General features: G+C 44.1%; 1 protein-coding gene across 1 annotated transcript in view; it reads left to right on the forward strand.

Moving 5' to 3' along the window:
* LOC129556377 (phospholipid-transporting ATPase IB) overlaps nt 1–16,845 on the forward strand; it is a 485,203-nt gene that overhangs the window by 315,553 nt on the left and 152,805 nt on the right. The window contains exons 28-30 of the mRNA XM_055426358.2: nt 2,005–2,079; nt 9,656–9,778; nt 11,740–11,818. Of these exons, the coding sequence (XP_055282333.2) occupies nt 2,005–2,079; nt 9,656–9,778; nt 11,740–11,818 (277 nt within the window). The remainder of the gene's footprint in view (nt 1–2,004; nt 2,080–9,655; nt 9,779–11,739; nt 11,819–16,845) is intronic.

Below are 16,845 nucleotides of genomic sequence, written 5' to 3' on the forward strand. Positions count from 1 at the left end.
TGCCAAATTGACTGCCCTTTGCTCCCTACTGGGCCCTGCCATTCTCCTCCATCACTTATGAGGAGAGGAGGCATATATGTATATATTGCCCTTGAACTCAGTGTGCCTGCTATGTTGAATCAGTCTCAGGATATCAGTCATGACTCACCCCTACATCAGTCTTACCCTCTAATTAAGAGCTGATTCTGCCCTTTCTGGGCCTGTTTCACCTCTTTCTTGGAAACCTTTTTACTCTGAAGGGTTTTTAATTTTTCTTTTCTGTTTTCTTTTGATTAACTACTTAACTAGGCTGTGTCGGGTCTTAGCTGTGGCATGCGGGATCCTTTCATTGCACCACCAGATCCTCTAGCTGGGGCTCACAGGCTCAGTAGTTGCAGTGCACAAGTTTAGTTGCTACGCAGCATGTGGGAGTCTTAGTTCCCCCACCAGGGATCAAACCAAGGGTCCTTGCATTGCAAGACAGATTCTTACCCACTGAACCACTAGGGAAGTCCTGTCTCTGAAGGTTTTGTCTGCTATTGACATTCTCGTCTTATTGATCAGTTTCTATTCTATGTCATTTGTAGTTTTAACTAAGGCTATCTCATAGTTTCATTGAAAATAGCTATTTCTTTTTTGTTTTCAATTACTTTTGCTGCTTTCAGATGCTATTAGGGAGGAGAGGGCAGTAAAAATATTACTGCTCTACCTTCAACAAAAAGCAATAAATTAACTGAAATAAGCAATAAAATAGTTCTGTTTGCTAGGTATTTATCAATGTTCACTCAGTTGTTTGAAAAAAGGACAAAAAAAAGTATAACACAGTCTTGGGAAAATTAGGTTAAGACCCTTAAAACACTTTATAATTGTGTTTGTATCTTGTATGGATCTGGACTCTCATTGCACTAAAAGTTTGGTTGAAGTACTGATTGCCGAGGCCTCACATGGTAGGGAGGCCATGTGAATAAAACTGTTGTTCTCGGGGTGGCTAATGGAGAAGACTCTTGCAAGTCCCTTGGACTGCAAGGAGATCCAACAGTCCATCCTAAAGGAGACAAGTACGGGGTATTCATTGGAATTACGGATGCTGAGGCTACAACTCCAATACTTTGGCCACCTCATGCAAAGAGTTGACTCATTGGAAAAGACCCAGATGCTGGGAGGGATTGGGAACAGGAGGAGAAGGGGACGACAGAGGATGAGATGGCTGGATGGCATCACCGACTCGATGCACATTAGTTTGGGTAAACTCTGGGAGCTGGTGATGGACAGAGAGGCCTGGTGTGCTATGATTCATGGGGTTGCAAAGAGTCGGACACAACTAAGCGACTGAACTGAACTGAATCTTTAAATTGGGTTTCCCAGGTAGCTCAGTAGTAAAGAATCCGCCTGCCAAGGCAGGAGATGCAAGAGATGTAGGTTCAATCCCTGGATCAGGAAGATCAGCCTGGAGGAGGAAATGGCAACGCCTTTCAATATTCTTGCCTGGAAAATTCCATGGACAGAGGAGTCTGGTGGGCTACAGTACATGGGGCCACAAAGAGTCAGATATGACTGAGCACACAAGTAGTTTATGAGCTAAGAACACGTGACCAACAGTGGAGTGTCTGTTGTTTTTTTTTTTTTCTTTTTCACTTTTATCTATTTGAAAGTCCTACAAAGATAAGTCTTATTTATCAAGTCAATTTTATAGGGAAAAGAACATGAAGTAGAGATCCTTTCCGTATTGAGAATGTGCCGACGCAAAACATTAGATATAAATTAAACATAAATTGCTTTTCTATAAATATTTGCATGCTACCTCTTAAAATCGATGAATGCCTTCAATGTACAGTTTCCTTAAAATGTTGGTATTTGTGATATTGGGAATCTGTATTTTATGGAAGAATAACCTCGGTCCTCTGGCTCTGTGTCCCTCGGCAGCTGTGTCCAGCTGGTGGTCCACATTCCCCACGATTCCTTTAGTGAATGGAAACATTTAGGTCAATATTGATATAAAACTTCTTGAACTTCCTTCTCTTTCAGCTTTGGTTTGCCTTCGTTAATGGATTTTCTGGGCAGATTTTATTTGAACGTTGGTGCATCGGCTTATACAACGTGGTAAGTAAGCCCTCCCTCTCTCTCTCTCTCTCTGATGGCGTGCGGGGCTGCGCTGTATGTGTCTGTGACGGGGATCTAAGTCCCTCATCTGCATCCATGGCTCACATACATCTTTAGGGCCTCCGTTGCTGCCACACATCCTGCAGAAGCACAAACTCCCCACACATGGTTTCAATCATCGCAGATCATTCCTGAATAACCCCATGAAATTATTAACCCATATATCTTGATAATAGACCCTTGTTACCTCCTGACTAAATGCCTGGGCAACATTTCCATGTTTGCAGCTCCAGAAAAAAAAATTTCTGAACTGTGTCTAAACTCATTCCGCTCCATAATTTCATTTCTGAATCCGTCAACACAGATGTGAATGTACAAAACTTAACCTGGTGTCCTTTCTGTCCTTCTTAAAAGCATATGTGTCCTTGTGGATGGACGTTTTCTCTCACAAATAGTGCTAAAGTAATGAATTCTGACTCCCAGCTCCTGTGGCAAATGGTCTTCAACTTATTTGGTATTTTTTATGATTTTCGAGTTCTCATTTCATTACTTGACTGTAATGAATTCAAAAGCTAAAAATAAGTATCAACTATAGGCTAACATGACTAAGTAGCTACTTAGCCTTTTGTTTTCCTGGCAAGGGGTGTAACTTAAGGGACCTTTCTTGAATTGTGCTTCCACACTTTTGTTTTGGACCCTAACTCTGACATTCTGTGCCTTGGGGGAGTTTATACTCTGAAACAGCCGTCATAGGTAGGCATAGATGGAAGGTACCAGACATACAATAATATAAATCATGGTGCTATAAATATTTAGAGTTTGTATATACATTTGTGGCTGGGTATTCAAGTCATCCATCTACTCAGTCCCCTCTTTTTTTTAAGTAGCCACTCTGCTAGGTGCACTATAAAACACTGCATACAACACATTGAACACACAGCTTCAGCCCTGTAGAGCTCAGCAGATGAAGAGGGTCACATGTGGAGACTAAGATGCTGCTGAACCAAGTTCAGATCGTGGTTGATCAGTTGATAACTGTGTGACTCGCCGCAAAGTACACTAGTAGATTTTTTGCTAATAATTATGCCCCCAAAGACAAAAGTGACAAGTGGAGAGAACAGACCTGAATTGATGGCCGTTTATCACCTATGCTAGAAAAGCCACTCTAACCACCTACCACATAGAAAGGGCCTCCCCTTGGGCAGGTTGTTAACTTTGCAGGACTTAGAAGTGTTTTGAGTAGGTTAAAATTATGTGACCATTCAGGGGGAAATATACTGACTGCTCCACAGTGATTTAGGATTGGAAAAGGCCAACCCTGGCCCACATGCGTATGGTATTCGTAACTGGAAGGCTGAGACCTAAGAGGCTGTGCTTTAGCACTAAGAATTGAAATACACATCACCCGGTCACACAATAAAAGGAGTTTAGCCCTGTTTTCATGCTCAGGCAGAAGCACTGAATCCTCTCCTTAGTTCTCTGTCATCTCGGGCAATTCAGGTTCATCCAGCAAACTCGTAGCTATGATACATCAGATGCTGATGGGCTGTGGGATGGTGCTGGTCAGTGTGGTCCTCAGACTACATGCGTGAGCATCACCAGGATTTCTTTGACAATGCAGATTCCTGAGCACTGTCTCAACTTAACAAAGAGTTTCCCAGAGATACTGAGGAAACAAAACAAAATTTTTAGAAAAAACTTCCTAGCAGTGGTTATCCACATTAAAGTTTGACCCCCTAGGGCTTGGGATGTATTTTTTAACTGTAATTTAAAAATCCAGAGGAGAGAGAATATTGCAGCTGAGAAGTGAATTCCGAGGTGAAAAGGCCTGTTGCCATGGTGTGGGAGTCGGTCACCAGGAAGTGGTGGCAGAGAGTTGGGACAGTCAAGTGCAATGGGCTCAGAGGGTCATTCACCTCACAGTCAGTCACCGGAAGGGCCAATGCTTTGGAGGACTGGAAGTCTGCCCGCCCCCTTGGAAATTGTCTTGGTAACTTTTGTTTGAAATAATAGAAACTTAGGGAAAAGATGTAGAAAGGATACAAAGGACAGTATACCTTCATCCATCAGTTATTAGCGTTTTGCCCCCACTTGCGTTCCCTCTCACGACACTCAAACATGCATATAGAGTCAAACATGCGCACACACTGCAGCACGTGTCTTTCTGAGCCGATTGGGAATCAGTTAAGACATCATGTCCCTGAGACTTCCCTGCTGGTGCAGTGGCTAAGACTTTGCTCTTCCAAGGCAGGAGGCCTGGGTTCAATCCCTGGTCAGGGAACTAGATTGCACATGCTACAACTAAGACCCAGGGCAACCAAATAAATAACAAGCGATTTACTAAAAAAAAAAAATTTATTTAAAAAAAGATATCATGTCCCTTCTGCTTTATCCTTAAGTGCATAGCTGGTAAGACAGTTCTCTTACGTAATCACTGTATGATGATCAAAATCATGAAGTTTAACATGGCTACAACACTGCTGTCTAATCTATGCATACATGCGTGCTAAGTCGCTACGGTCATCTTTGCGACCCTTTGGGGTATAGCCCACCAGGCTCTTCTGTCCATGGGATTCTCCAGGCAAGAATACTGGAGTGGGTTACCATGCCCTCCTCCAGGGATCTTCCCGACCCAGGGATCAAACCTGGGTCTCCTTTGGCTCCTACATTGCAGGCAGATTTTTTACCATTGAGCCACCAGGGAAGCCCTTGCTGCTGCTGCTGCTGCTAAGTCACTTCAGTCGTGTCCGACTCTGTGTGACCCCATAGACGGAAGCCCACCAGGCTCTCCTGTCCCTGGGATTCTCCAGGCAAGAACACTGGAGTGGGCTGCCAACCAGCCCATATTCCAATTTTGTCATTACTCTTCTGTTCAGTATTTCCTTCCTCTGCAGGTTGCTCCACAGAGACCCAGGGCAAGAGGCAGTTAGTGACATCTGAGACAATGCTGCTGCTGCTAAGTCACATCAGTCGTGTCCGACTCTGTGCGACCCCATAGACGGCAGCCCACCAGGTTCCCCTATCCCTGGGATTCTCCAGGCAAGAACACTGGAGTGGGTTGCCATTTTCTTCTCCAATGCATGAAAGTGAAAAGTGAAAGTGAAGTCGCTCAGTCATGTCCGACTCTTCGCAACACCATGGACTGCAGCCTACCAGGCTCCTCCGTCCATGGGATTTTCCAGTCAAGAGTACTGGAGTGGGGTGCCATCGCCTTCTCCAGAGACAATGCTAGTAACCACTTTTCTGGGCTGGGGTCTCTCTTCCCAGTTTCTTCAAGCAGTGTTGCTTTTCCTTCTTCAGTACTTAGCTCTACATGTTTGATGCGCCAAACCAGCTAAAGCAGCAAATTACTGTTTCCCAATTTAATTCTCACAGTGCTGAATTAAACAGCTCTGAAACTAACTTCAGATTCCTCCATATCCTCTAGTCATGGATCAATGCCATCCTATTAGATGTTAATTATATCCATAGTTAGATTTCTACATCATTTTATTTTACAGGTAGAATGAGACCAAAGAAGCCACCAATGACAAAAGCTACCCTGATCAAATGGATTTCTGCTACATTTTATCCATTTTTTTGTGAAGAGTTGACTTTTTAACAACAAAGAAATGCATCTCACTTATTTTATCAAGCCATCAGAATTTGGAAAAAACTGATCCCAGCTTCACTTATAAACAGAAATGTACAAATTATAAATAAGGTGTCAGCAAATAGAGTTCAACAGTGTATCAAAAGGATAAAATATTTGACAGATAATTGGTTTATTTCAGAGATGTAGGAGATTCAAAACTTTAAAAAAACTTTCTAAATATCACTGTATCAGCCAGATAAAGAAGAAAAATGTGATCCCATCAGTATATGCTGCAAAAGTTATTGAGTCAATCCAACTGCCAGTCCCAAAATAACAAATCTGAGTAGTATAATAAATAAAGAAGTCAATCAGCTATAATGCATACTATTTATGAAAAACTAGTACCATACTACCATAAATGGTAAAATCCTAAAACTCTTTCATTTTAAATAAGAAATTAGTCAGGGATTCCTGTCATTGCTATATAATTCAGCATTGTTTGGGAATTTTCAGTAACTGCCAAGAAAATTAAATAGCTATTACAAATACTAGGAAAAGGTAAAATATTTCTGTGCTTATACAAATATGTGAACCAAAATGGCTGTGTAAATATGTTCATATGACTGTACATCTAAAAAGCCCAAAATATACCAGTAAAGAAATGATAGAATTATAAGAAAATTATAAAATTGTAAGATTTTAATTATAAGTTATAAAACTATAAGACAATGATAAAATTATAAGAAAATCTAGTAAAGTGACTAGATTTATAATAAATACATGAAAACCAATAGCTTTTTCTGACTTGGCAATCACTAGCTATTATTGTTTAGTATAGCCGTAAGATTTAGAAGTGGAAAGAGAGTAATAATTCCTTTCAAAATAGCAATTAGAACTCCACATTTCATAGGAATATTTTTTATACTGAAGACTTCCCTTGTGGCTCAGCTGGTAAAGAATCTGCTTGCAATGTGGGAGACCTGGGTTCTATCCCTGGGTTGGGAAGATCCGCTGGAGAAGGGAAAGGCTACCCACTCTAGTATTCTGGCCTGGAGAATTCCATGACTATATAGACCATGGGGTCGCAAAGAGTCAGACATGACTGAGTGATTCTCACACAGTATCATAAAAAACTAAGTATAGTATCAACCCTTCCAAAATTAGTATGTAAATTTATATGATTCCAATTAGAATCCCACTGGATGATTATTTTGGGGGGAGAGGGTAGGGGAAAGGAATTGCATAAAATGATATTGAAGTATAAATGGAATTAACAGGTGCCTGCCTAAGAGTAAATATGCAAAGCATGTTCAGAAAAGAACAATCAGAGGGCAGACTTATCTAAACATCAAACCGTGCTGTAAAAACCGCATCAACATGGTACTGAGAGAACTGGGCGGATAAGTCAGGGAACTTAGCACTAAATCCCAGTTCTAGCTTCTAAATCTGTAATATGTGAGAGTTTAATAAGTAAATGTCAAAGGTGATATTTTAGGGTAGTGAAAAAGTTTGGACTGTGTTCTCAAAACTGGCTATTTATAGGGAAAAAAAATAAAATTTGACTCCTTTCTTATCTAGCATAGATACATTAGTTTCGAAAAAATTGAGATGTAAATTTGAGAAGTAAAACTGTAAAAATCCTGCAAGAAATTCCTGATGTAATTGCATATTGAGAAGCTATTCTTGATCTTATATAAATTGAAAGCATTTTATATGACAAATGAAACCATAAAGAAAGCTAGTGAACAAAAAGTGTATTTGGAGGAAATTTTATAATAGAAAGAGTTCAAGAACTCTTAGAAAAGCAGATAAACCATGAATTGAAAATGGACAAAGGACCTGATATGCACAATTCCAAATCCTCACATCCAGCAAATACTTTAAAACATGGTCAGACTCACTGGTGGTCCAAGGAATGTTTATTTTTAGAAGTAGTCAATATCTTCAGTTTTTTTAAGTGGAGAGTATTAAATAGAATATAACAAGCAATTGCTGATAGAAAAGCAGGGGGAAAATTGTGTCCTTCATGAAAGGAGAGAGAAACCATTGAACCCTTTTCTGGAAGCAGCCAAGCAGCATCCTATGAAGTTAAAAGTGTATTTGTTTTTTTTAAAATCCCACAGCCCTACTTCTGGGAATCCTTCACAGAGAAATAAAAGATACAGGATAGATACTATAATATATTCTAGGTGTTTATTACATGATGGTTGTGGCAACAGAGAACTGGAAACAATGAGTGCCTATCCATAGGTGGTGGTTGAAAAAATACGGTCCACTTATAGTATGAATTATTATGTGAGCATGAAAATGACTGCTTTGGGGTCAAACCCTGGGAACTTGGGGGCTTCCCATGATGTTTTGTTTAATGAGAAAAATACAATGAAGAAAGTGTGTATGATGGATTGTTTCTGAAAAACAAGTAATGATCCCTGACATGTGTGTGTGTGTGCGCACTACAGTCCAGGTGAGATATCTGGCAGGTAGTTAGCCTGGGGTTGCAGAGGCCAGAGGATTTGAAGTAGGTAGGAGGAGGAAGTCAAGTGAAAAAAGGAAAAGACGAAACAGCTGGCTCTGTGCATACTGTGCGGATCGCTCCTTCAGCCCGACAGTGAGGGTGAGTTTATATATACACTGAGTGTGCAGCGCTTCTGAGATGTCTGTGGGGCACCTTCCTGTAGCGTTTGTCATTGAGATCTTTTTCTCCTTGAGATCTTTAGAACATGAACATCCCAGGGCTGATCTCCTCTGCTCCGGGTTGAAGGTGGAGCCGGCCAGTTTCCCGGGCCTCACCCCACCACACTCTGGTTGCTTTGTCCCAGCAGACTTAAGGCAGGCTGACTCCTGGCTAGGCTACTGGGAACTAATATTCACTCAGCACTCTCTCGAGACGCCCATTCAGTTCTCACGGCCCCCAGAACTTGGTGGGCTTGGGGGTTCAGATTTGGTCCATGCCAAGCAGAGAGCAACCCGTGCTCACACCCGAGGAGGAGGTGGCCCGAAGATCTGCCGACCTGGGATGACATGCTTGTACCAGCCCTCTGCTTCAGCACGCAGCTTTCTCTTTCTGGAACACAGATAGAAGCCTGTCACATTCTATGGAGGACAGGCAAAGGTCAGCACCCTCTGCTCAGCATATACAGAGGTCATTCTGTCTCCATCCCAGCCTTGTCTCGTGCCGTGTCCCTGGCCACCCTGGATGGACTCAAGGTCCCCCCAAATGTTCTTTGTGTGTTTGAGCCTCAGAACTTTGTGATGGGTGCTCATTCCATGGGGTTGCTGCCCTCCCATTCACACCCCTCGCCATCCCACCAAACTCTACAGGTGCAGTACCTTCCAGGCCAGAGGCTCTGTGGTCCAAGCATCCCTCCTTGACTCCCCCGCTTCCTGCATTGTCTCCCCAGGAGTGACTTTGTAGAGCACGCTGTTGTGTATGTACGTTCTGTGTTTGTTGCCAGCTGCCACATCCCCACCTCTGCAGTAAACAGAGTTCCGAGGGGTCAGGGACCTGCTTCTTTTCCTTCTTCCTTTTTAAATCTCTCCCTCCCTGGGGGTTATCACAGTATCTAACCCATCATGTATTCCCAGTAAAATGACTGAGTAAGTAGGTGAAGGACATTGTGCTTCCTGAAAAGTGAGCATAAAATCAAGGTAAATGGGGCCTCGGCTCCCACAGAAAAACACCCCCACACCGCACAGTGCCCACCGTGTCAGATTCGAAGTCAGAGCTCATCTGCAAAGGAAGGCAGTTGTTCCTTGAACCAGAGCTCTTGGCCAATTGCATTTTAGGATGTTGGTCTTAGTGTTCCGTGTCGAGTGTATGCTGATTAGGCAACAGTGTAAAATGACCTTTTGTTTATTTTCTCTGATGGGAGGTTGTCCAGGGAGTCCCTGAACCTCGGTTTGGACTTGACCTGAAGTTACGGCGTCATCACATTGACCTGAATCTCTGGGGCTGCAGGAGTTGGAAGGGCCTCTGCCAACAGCTTGCTCTTCTCTCCGCAGATTTTCACGGCGCTGCCCCCCTTCACACTGGGCATCTTCGAGAGGTCTTGCAGCCAGGAGAGCATGCTGAGATTCCCGCAGCTCTACAAGATCACCCAGAACGCCGAGGGCTTCAACACCAAGGTGAGCCACGTGTGCACGTGGGACCCCTCAGAAAGGCTGGTGACCCCGCCAATGCTCGGGGGGGACCCTTGAAGGAAGGCGAGGCCCCAGATCTCCCCCAGGGTGGCACACCCAGGGAATCTGAGCTACCTGATCAGGCAGGAGGCATCCAGTCTTCCTGTTTAACAAAGCCTTCTTCCCCACCTGCACCCTTGATGGCCACATGGCCAGTGGCCCCCACACCCCGAGGCCTGTAGGATCCAATCCTCCCGCATCCCATCAAACCCCGTCACCTGGCACGGCCCTCGCTCCATCACTGCCTGGTTCTCAGTGACAGGGAAATAATCCTTCAGCCAGTGAGGAGAATTGGCCAGAGGTGAACACAGGAATCAAGTCAGACGTGGCTGTTGTTTTTCATCCTGGAGAATCGATAAAGAGAAGACATCTAGACAGACAAGGAGTAGGGATCCAGGGCTGAGCTGAGCAGGAGCAGGCTTAGGCATTGCAGGGTCCTCCAGTCAGGAGTAGCCAAGGGGTCTGGTGGGTCACTGGCCGGCCAGCCATGTCTGGGGGGCAGCGGTGCAGACCCACTCTGAGGAGGGCAGGTGCCTGGCTGGGCTGGAGGCAGAGATGCCCACACACCTGCATTTGCTGTGTTTCCATCTCCAGTGTTCATGCAGGAGGGGTTTCAGGGGCTGGAACTGAGGCTCGTTGCCCCATTCAGTTAAGGCAGCAGGTGCTGCTTTAGTGTGTGACCAGCCTGCGTGGCCACCGCTGGGGCCTGAGAGAGGGTGATCCAGGAGTTCTGGCAAAGAGCGGTCCCTGAAGACCTTGTTCTGAGCCAGGTGTTGTGACAGTCCTCCTTCAGAGCGGCCTCGTGTTCAGGAAAGCATGATAGCTGTGTCCACATCCGGAAAAAATAGGAGGGATCCTGCTGGATCTCTTGTATTCCACACACAAGGAGATGGGAGTGACTGGTTGTGTCCCTGTTCACTGACTGACTGTGCCCTTGTTCACTGTGGCTCTGTCCATGAGAAATACAGTCTTCGTTCAGCGTCATTTATGTGAATCAGATCTGTGATTTGCAGAGTTTGAATTCAAAGGCTGCATAAGGTGGGGGTAGGGAGTGGACGCATTGGAAAGGTGGCAGAGATGAGGGTGCTCGGAGACTAACCTGCAGGCATTTTGAAGATGGGGGTGGTGGCATGTAGAGTGCAGGGAACAGACAGGCGAATCATGAACATTAAAGCTGGAAGATCACATTGTCTTATCATTTCTCATCGTTTTCTGTTGTCCTGTCACTAGTCAAGATCAAGCTATGTGGCAGTTCCTGGTATGATGTGTAGATTTTTAAAGAAATTCAATTTGGCTTTAGTAATTCTTTCATCTCAGGGTTAAAGGCATGGTTGAAATGCATTTATGAATCTGTAATTTAGAAGAAACTACTGGTTTAGAACTAATGTTCTGTTGTTTGACCTTTCACGTGTTAAAAGGAATCTTTAACTCTGAATGGCATTCATCTAAATCCTAAAAACCAAAAATGGGAGGGATTTTCAGGGGTAAAACAAGAGAGTGAGTGTGCTGTGCAAGAATTCACATGTTAAATATTTGTAATGCTTTCCCAAAGTGTGGTTTCAGTCTCTTCAGTCCCAGCGTGACCTATTACCCCTTTTTTTGAGTGATGGTAAAATGTCGTCGTCTTGCTTTCAGCTCTAAAGGAAATGGATCATCGTTTATTTTTCGGATGTGGGTAGATTGTATATTGTCCTGTGTATATGTGAATATCTCTTTAGGTCTTTGTACACGAGGAATATTATCTGGAGACAGCCGGCTCATTTGTACCTAAAAAGGAGGAAATTGGTTTTTTCCGCCTTGTGGAGCTGGAATTGCCGCCCGCATCCCTGACAGTGAGGGGCTTGTTGAGCCACACAGAGGTCAAGAGTGTGGGCAGTTCCTGACAACCTCGGTCTGTTTTCCCGTAGGTTTTCTGGGGTCACTGCATCAATGCCCTGGTCCACTCGCTCATCCTCTTCTGGTTTCCCATGAAGGCGCTGGAGCATGGTAGGTAATGGCTTCGTGATTCAACTCTCAGCAAGTAGCTTTGCAGCCCCTCCACGCCAGTTGTTCACAAATTTTTTTCCCAGTTCCACAGGCCTAGAGATCACAGGAACGAATTTCAGAAGAAAAACATACGTAACATCTAATGAGAGCTAGTCTCGGCTTTTATAGCTTGTAGGTTTCACCCCTTCTGGCTCTAAGAACCCATTTTCTTTCCAGTTGCCTGGAGAGTTTAAATACTAGGAATTTGAAACTTTATTTTTAATAACCATCTGAGTCAAAGATCTTGAAGAAAAGCACTTTACTATAATGAAACATCAATGCCTCTTGCCCTCGAGTTTGAAATTTTCTGTTAATTACTTGGGCTTTCGCTTTCCAAGCCCGACGCACCTCTATGCCAAATAACTCAAATCTCATGAGAGTATAATTTTATTCCCTGTCTTCTGAAAGTCTCTTTTCCTTGATGTATACTTTTCAACCTAATGTTTAAAGTTTGTTGGAGGCCGGACTATTCCAGTTGGTTTTAACCTTCGCCGAGCTGGAGGAGAGTGTGCTTGTTCTCATTAATGCATCCAAAATGTGGCCTCTTAAAAAGACATACCTTTTAGCCTCGAAAAATGAAAATGTATTATGAGAATGTCTATTACCCCTCTCAAATCGTAATAATACCCCCGGGGAAAGTTACTCCAAATGTTGACTAGACAAGGCCTCTGACTGTCAGAGAACCAAAGGATATAAAGTGTCCAAGCTTCTTTGTTTCTTCTTCCAAGTTTGTGTCAGTGGTTTTTGTGCTTCAGACGGACATGATTCATCCTCACTGATGTGCTTTAACCTGTCAAATACTGATTGTTAGAGAAAATGCAAGCACAGCCAATGTGTTATATACCTTATGACTTATTCTCTATTTCATCAGACCTCCTTTTCTTTCAAGAGTCCCTGAGTCTCTTGCTTACTTGTGTGTGTGCTCCGTCAGAAAGTCGTGTCTGACTTTTTGCGATCCATGGGCTGTAGCCTGACTAGTTCCTCTGTCCATGGACTTTCCCAGTCAAGACTACTGGAGTGGGTTGCCATTTCCTTTACATATAGTAGTTTTAATTTATTGGGTTGGCCAAAGAGTTCTTTTAATTTTTTCATAAGATCATACAGGAAAAACCTGAACAAACCTTTTGACCAACCCAATATTTTGAAATCACTTTGTGATTAAGGGCTTACAAATATAAGAGTGTTGACTGTGCTTTGTATTAGAAGCTCTGGCAGTTTGGTGATAAAGTGGCTGTCTTTGTATCAGGCTGGGCTGGTGATGGGAGGCAGTTTGTCTGCTGAGCACAAGAGCGGCTTTGGTACGTGTCCTCTGGTCCCCATGCCCAGCCTTTCGTGCATAAGAAGAGACTTGTACTCGTACTGACTTTGGGTATTATCTCTAGGCCCACCACCCTGTTATGTCTGTGGGGACTCTATAAACACGCAGTGCTTGCTTTGGACTCATAGAAATTTTGCAAGATGGTCCTTTACTTGCCTGCTTCAGAAGGAGCTAGTGTGGCCCTGTCTGATCAGGTGGTTTTCTGATCCTGAGTCACCATTATGTGCCCTGAGATGGTGGCTTGTAGTTTATGGTGGGATCACTATTGTTTACCTAGATCACATCACATAAATCCATTCACTCTTCCAATGTGGTCTGTATTTAAAAGAAGATAGATCCCCAACAGTTACTAGTTTACCTAAGAAGTATCACCAGGTAAATTTCAAGTTAGTTTTCACCACACAGCTTCCCTGGTAGCTCAGTTGGTAAAGAATCCCCCTGCAATGCAGGAGACCCCAGTTCAATTCCTGGGTTGGGAAGATCCATGGGAGAAAGGATAGGCTACCCACTCCAGTATTCTTGAGCTTCTCTTGTGGCTCAGCTGGTAAAGAATCCACCTGCAATGTGGGAGACCTGGGTTCGATCCCTCTGTTAGGAAGATCCCCTGGAGAAGGAAAAGGCTACCCACTTCAGTTATCCAGCCTGGAGAATTCCATGGACTGTATAGTCCATGGGGTCACAAAGATCAGACACAACTGAGTGACTTTCACTTTATCTGCTTCATTCAGGTTAGCAATTTGCCTAGCAAACAAAAGGATGACTTTTTTCCATTTTTTAATCACCATCATGGTTAGCATCATTATTTAATCATATTTATTAAGCCTTTTGCATAGAGGTTTTCTTTTGGTTATATTATAAACAGTAACCTTTTGACTGAAACTGTTGAAGGTGAAATGAATAACAAGTGTGAAGTCTATTTGGCAAAGAACAACAGAAGGCTGTTGGTGTTCTTGGTCACTAGTTGGTGTCCTGTAACAAATGGAATGAATATTGTAGGATTCATTTCTAAATTCTCACTATTAGTACACCACAAACATGATTATGTGATATTTATGTCCAAGGCCCTTTGATAGAGTCTAAGGGTGGTGGATAAACATGGCAGTGTGGGTCTTCCCGTCAAGGCATTTGAAGTCTGGTAAGGGATGTGGATAATTCTAGTACAGGCAGAAAGGAACTCTCTCAAGTAAAATCCAAAGGAAGCACTCTCAGATTGCAGGGGGCTGAGAGAGATGTCTTTCATTTAGGATGACTCATGGCTTGTTGGAGGAGATAATGTGTAGGCTTATCCTGGAAGTCCAGGCAGAGCAAGATGAGAGGGTTGGAGGGAAGAGCTGAATGAAGGGGGTGATTCAGAACAGATGCAGAGAGCTTGAGAAGTTCATTCCTTACAGGGAGGAAGGCAGAAGAGTTGGAGAAGGTGGGTGAAAACTGGACTGCAGAGAGCTTAGAATGCAATGTTAAGAAGCTAAGACTCCATTTGGAAGCATTGAACAGTCAGTAGCATTTAGATTGAGCTGAGAATTGCGAGCAGAGCAATTTTGGGAAGTTAAAACCATCATATCTTGTTAGGCCGATAGGAGAAGGAAAACTGATAGCAGGAGTCCTGGTTAGGTCTCCAGCTGTTCCAGGGAGCTTAAGGGAGGGTTAAACCTAGGACTGGAGATGGTTTAGCGAGGGGAGAACTTGTTTTGAGAAGTCCTTCAGCAGAATCATAGCAGACTTGTGATGTGCCGGGTGCCAAGGGCATGGTGGACACTAAAAAAACGCAGCTTGTCTTGCTCTCTGGGGGATTCTGTAAGGTCAGAGCTGATGATCGGGAAGAAGAAGATGTTAGATAGTCAGGAATTATGCACATAATTGCTTAATGGCCAGTGTGCTGTGTTCTACAGGCTGCTGGGGAGCTTGTAATACCGGGACATACCTAGTCTAGTGGGTCAAGGAAGCATCTTCTCCAAGGAAGTAAGTAGTACTTAAGTTCTTAAAAAAGGAGCAGGGGGTGGGCAGGTGGGGCAGGGGAGGTGTAGGGAAAGTGGGGGAGAAAGAGCATTCCTGACAGGGAGTGTAAGCACACAGGGCTCGTGCTGCCCAGGAGCTGGGAGAGTCCTCTGGCAGTGGCTCCCAAGCGGATGCAGGGGATGGACTTGGGACCTTGTTCAGCCTTTGGTGAGCACTTCTGGACCCTGAGCTTCCCTGGCCATGGACAGTGAACCCCCTCCCCACCACTTTCCCCTCCTCCCCGCTCCCCCGGCCTTGTGCAGCTGTGAATCAAAACATGACTGCACACATTCCCAGCATCCCCTGTGTGTCTGCAGCAGCACCCTAGTTGAGAGGGCAGTAGCATAGGGTGTTAGGTTGAGGGTCAGATCACTAAAACCCAGATGGTGACCTTTTTTATGGAGAGGTTTGGGGTGGGAGAGTTACACCCTGCACTTGCCTCCAAGGAAGACAAGACAGCCATGTGGAGAGGTGCATAGGTCTGGTAAGAGCATGGGGCTTTGTGTGTTCGATTTTTTAGTGGAGGGAAGGAAGTCAGAGGAGGAAATCAAAAAGCTTGCAAGTCTGAGAAGAACCAGGATGTGGCAGCTGATTTGATTACTTGTTCATGGGCTGATTGCCCTAAATAACAATGAGCTCCTGTTAATACTTTGAACCACCCCTTAGAAGGAGGCATTCACCCCACTCCCAAAGAAGTGTTGGGAAATGGCACCAATTTGAGACAAAGGAGGGCATCTTCAGACCACGGGGACCCTGATCTCACAGAGCAGTGCTTTGGGCCCCCCACCCCTGCTCCAGCCCCAAGTCCTGCTGGAAGCTGACCCACGGGCTACATTCAGTGCTGAGGACCTTTGCTCGACTGGGGGCTGAGATCCACAGAGCAGCTTGGTTGCATTGTTTCATGCTCTGTGGGCTCCATCGTCAGTGTGGTGGATTTTACCAGGAAATTTTCCCCAAGCTCCCTCGAGAGAGGCTTAGGTACAGACAGTGCTGGTCACCCCCAGCATAGAGGCTTAGGTACAGAAAGAAACTTTTCTGAGAGGTGCTAGCCCGTCGATCATTCCTTAAGCGCTGTCCAAGAATTTTGCTTAGCTTATTTCTGTGTGGTTTTGGATAGAATTTTCAAAGCAGTGCTCGGCTGATGGAGTTTGTGATGATTCATTTCAAGTTTCAAAATACATTTTTCCACTCCAGCAATTCTGTAGTAAATCAGATTTCTTCCAACCATCACAACCTTACGCTCACAGCCATGGCCGGTCTGCAGCTCCCACCCTTCAAACTTAAATCATGATTCTAGGTTAAAACCAGAGATGTCACCTCTGCAGGGACCAAAATTCACCAAGACTTTGGTGTTGGGCCACTCTTGGGCTTTCCAGTGGTGTATCCAGTCTGCATATGTGAACAACCCTCCTTGAAGTGGAATGTGGTTATTGGCAAATTGTTTTGATTTTTTAAAAAGGAAAATTTCAGATTTTGTTTTTCTTGATGGAATTTAAGAGGGAAGGGATAGGAATATACTTAGCATCAGAGAAAAATGCCCCTAAAAGATTTATTCTTGATTCCTCCCTGTCTACACTCTGGAAACCATCCCCATCTCTTTCCAGAAGAAATGCAATGTAGATACTTATTGTATTGGCACTAATTAAGCAGCAGGATCTCTAAACATTTTTGGAGA

The sequence above is a fragment of the Moschus berezovskii genome, chromosome 13, assembly GCF_049115385.1.
Source record: "Moschus berezovskii isolate FMDL1 chromosome 13, NW_MosBer_1.0, whole genome shotgun sequence".
NCBI classification, from domain to species: domain Eukaryota; kingdom Metazoa; phylum Chordata; class Mammalia; order Artiodactyla; family Moschidae; genus Moschus; species Moschus berezovskii.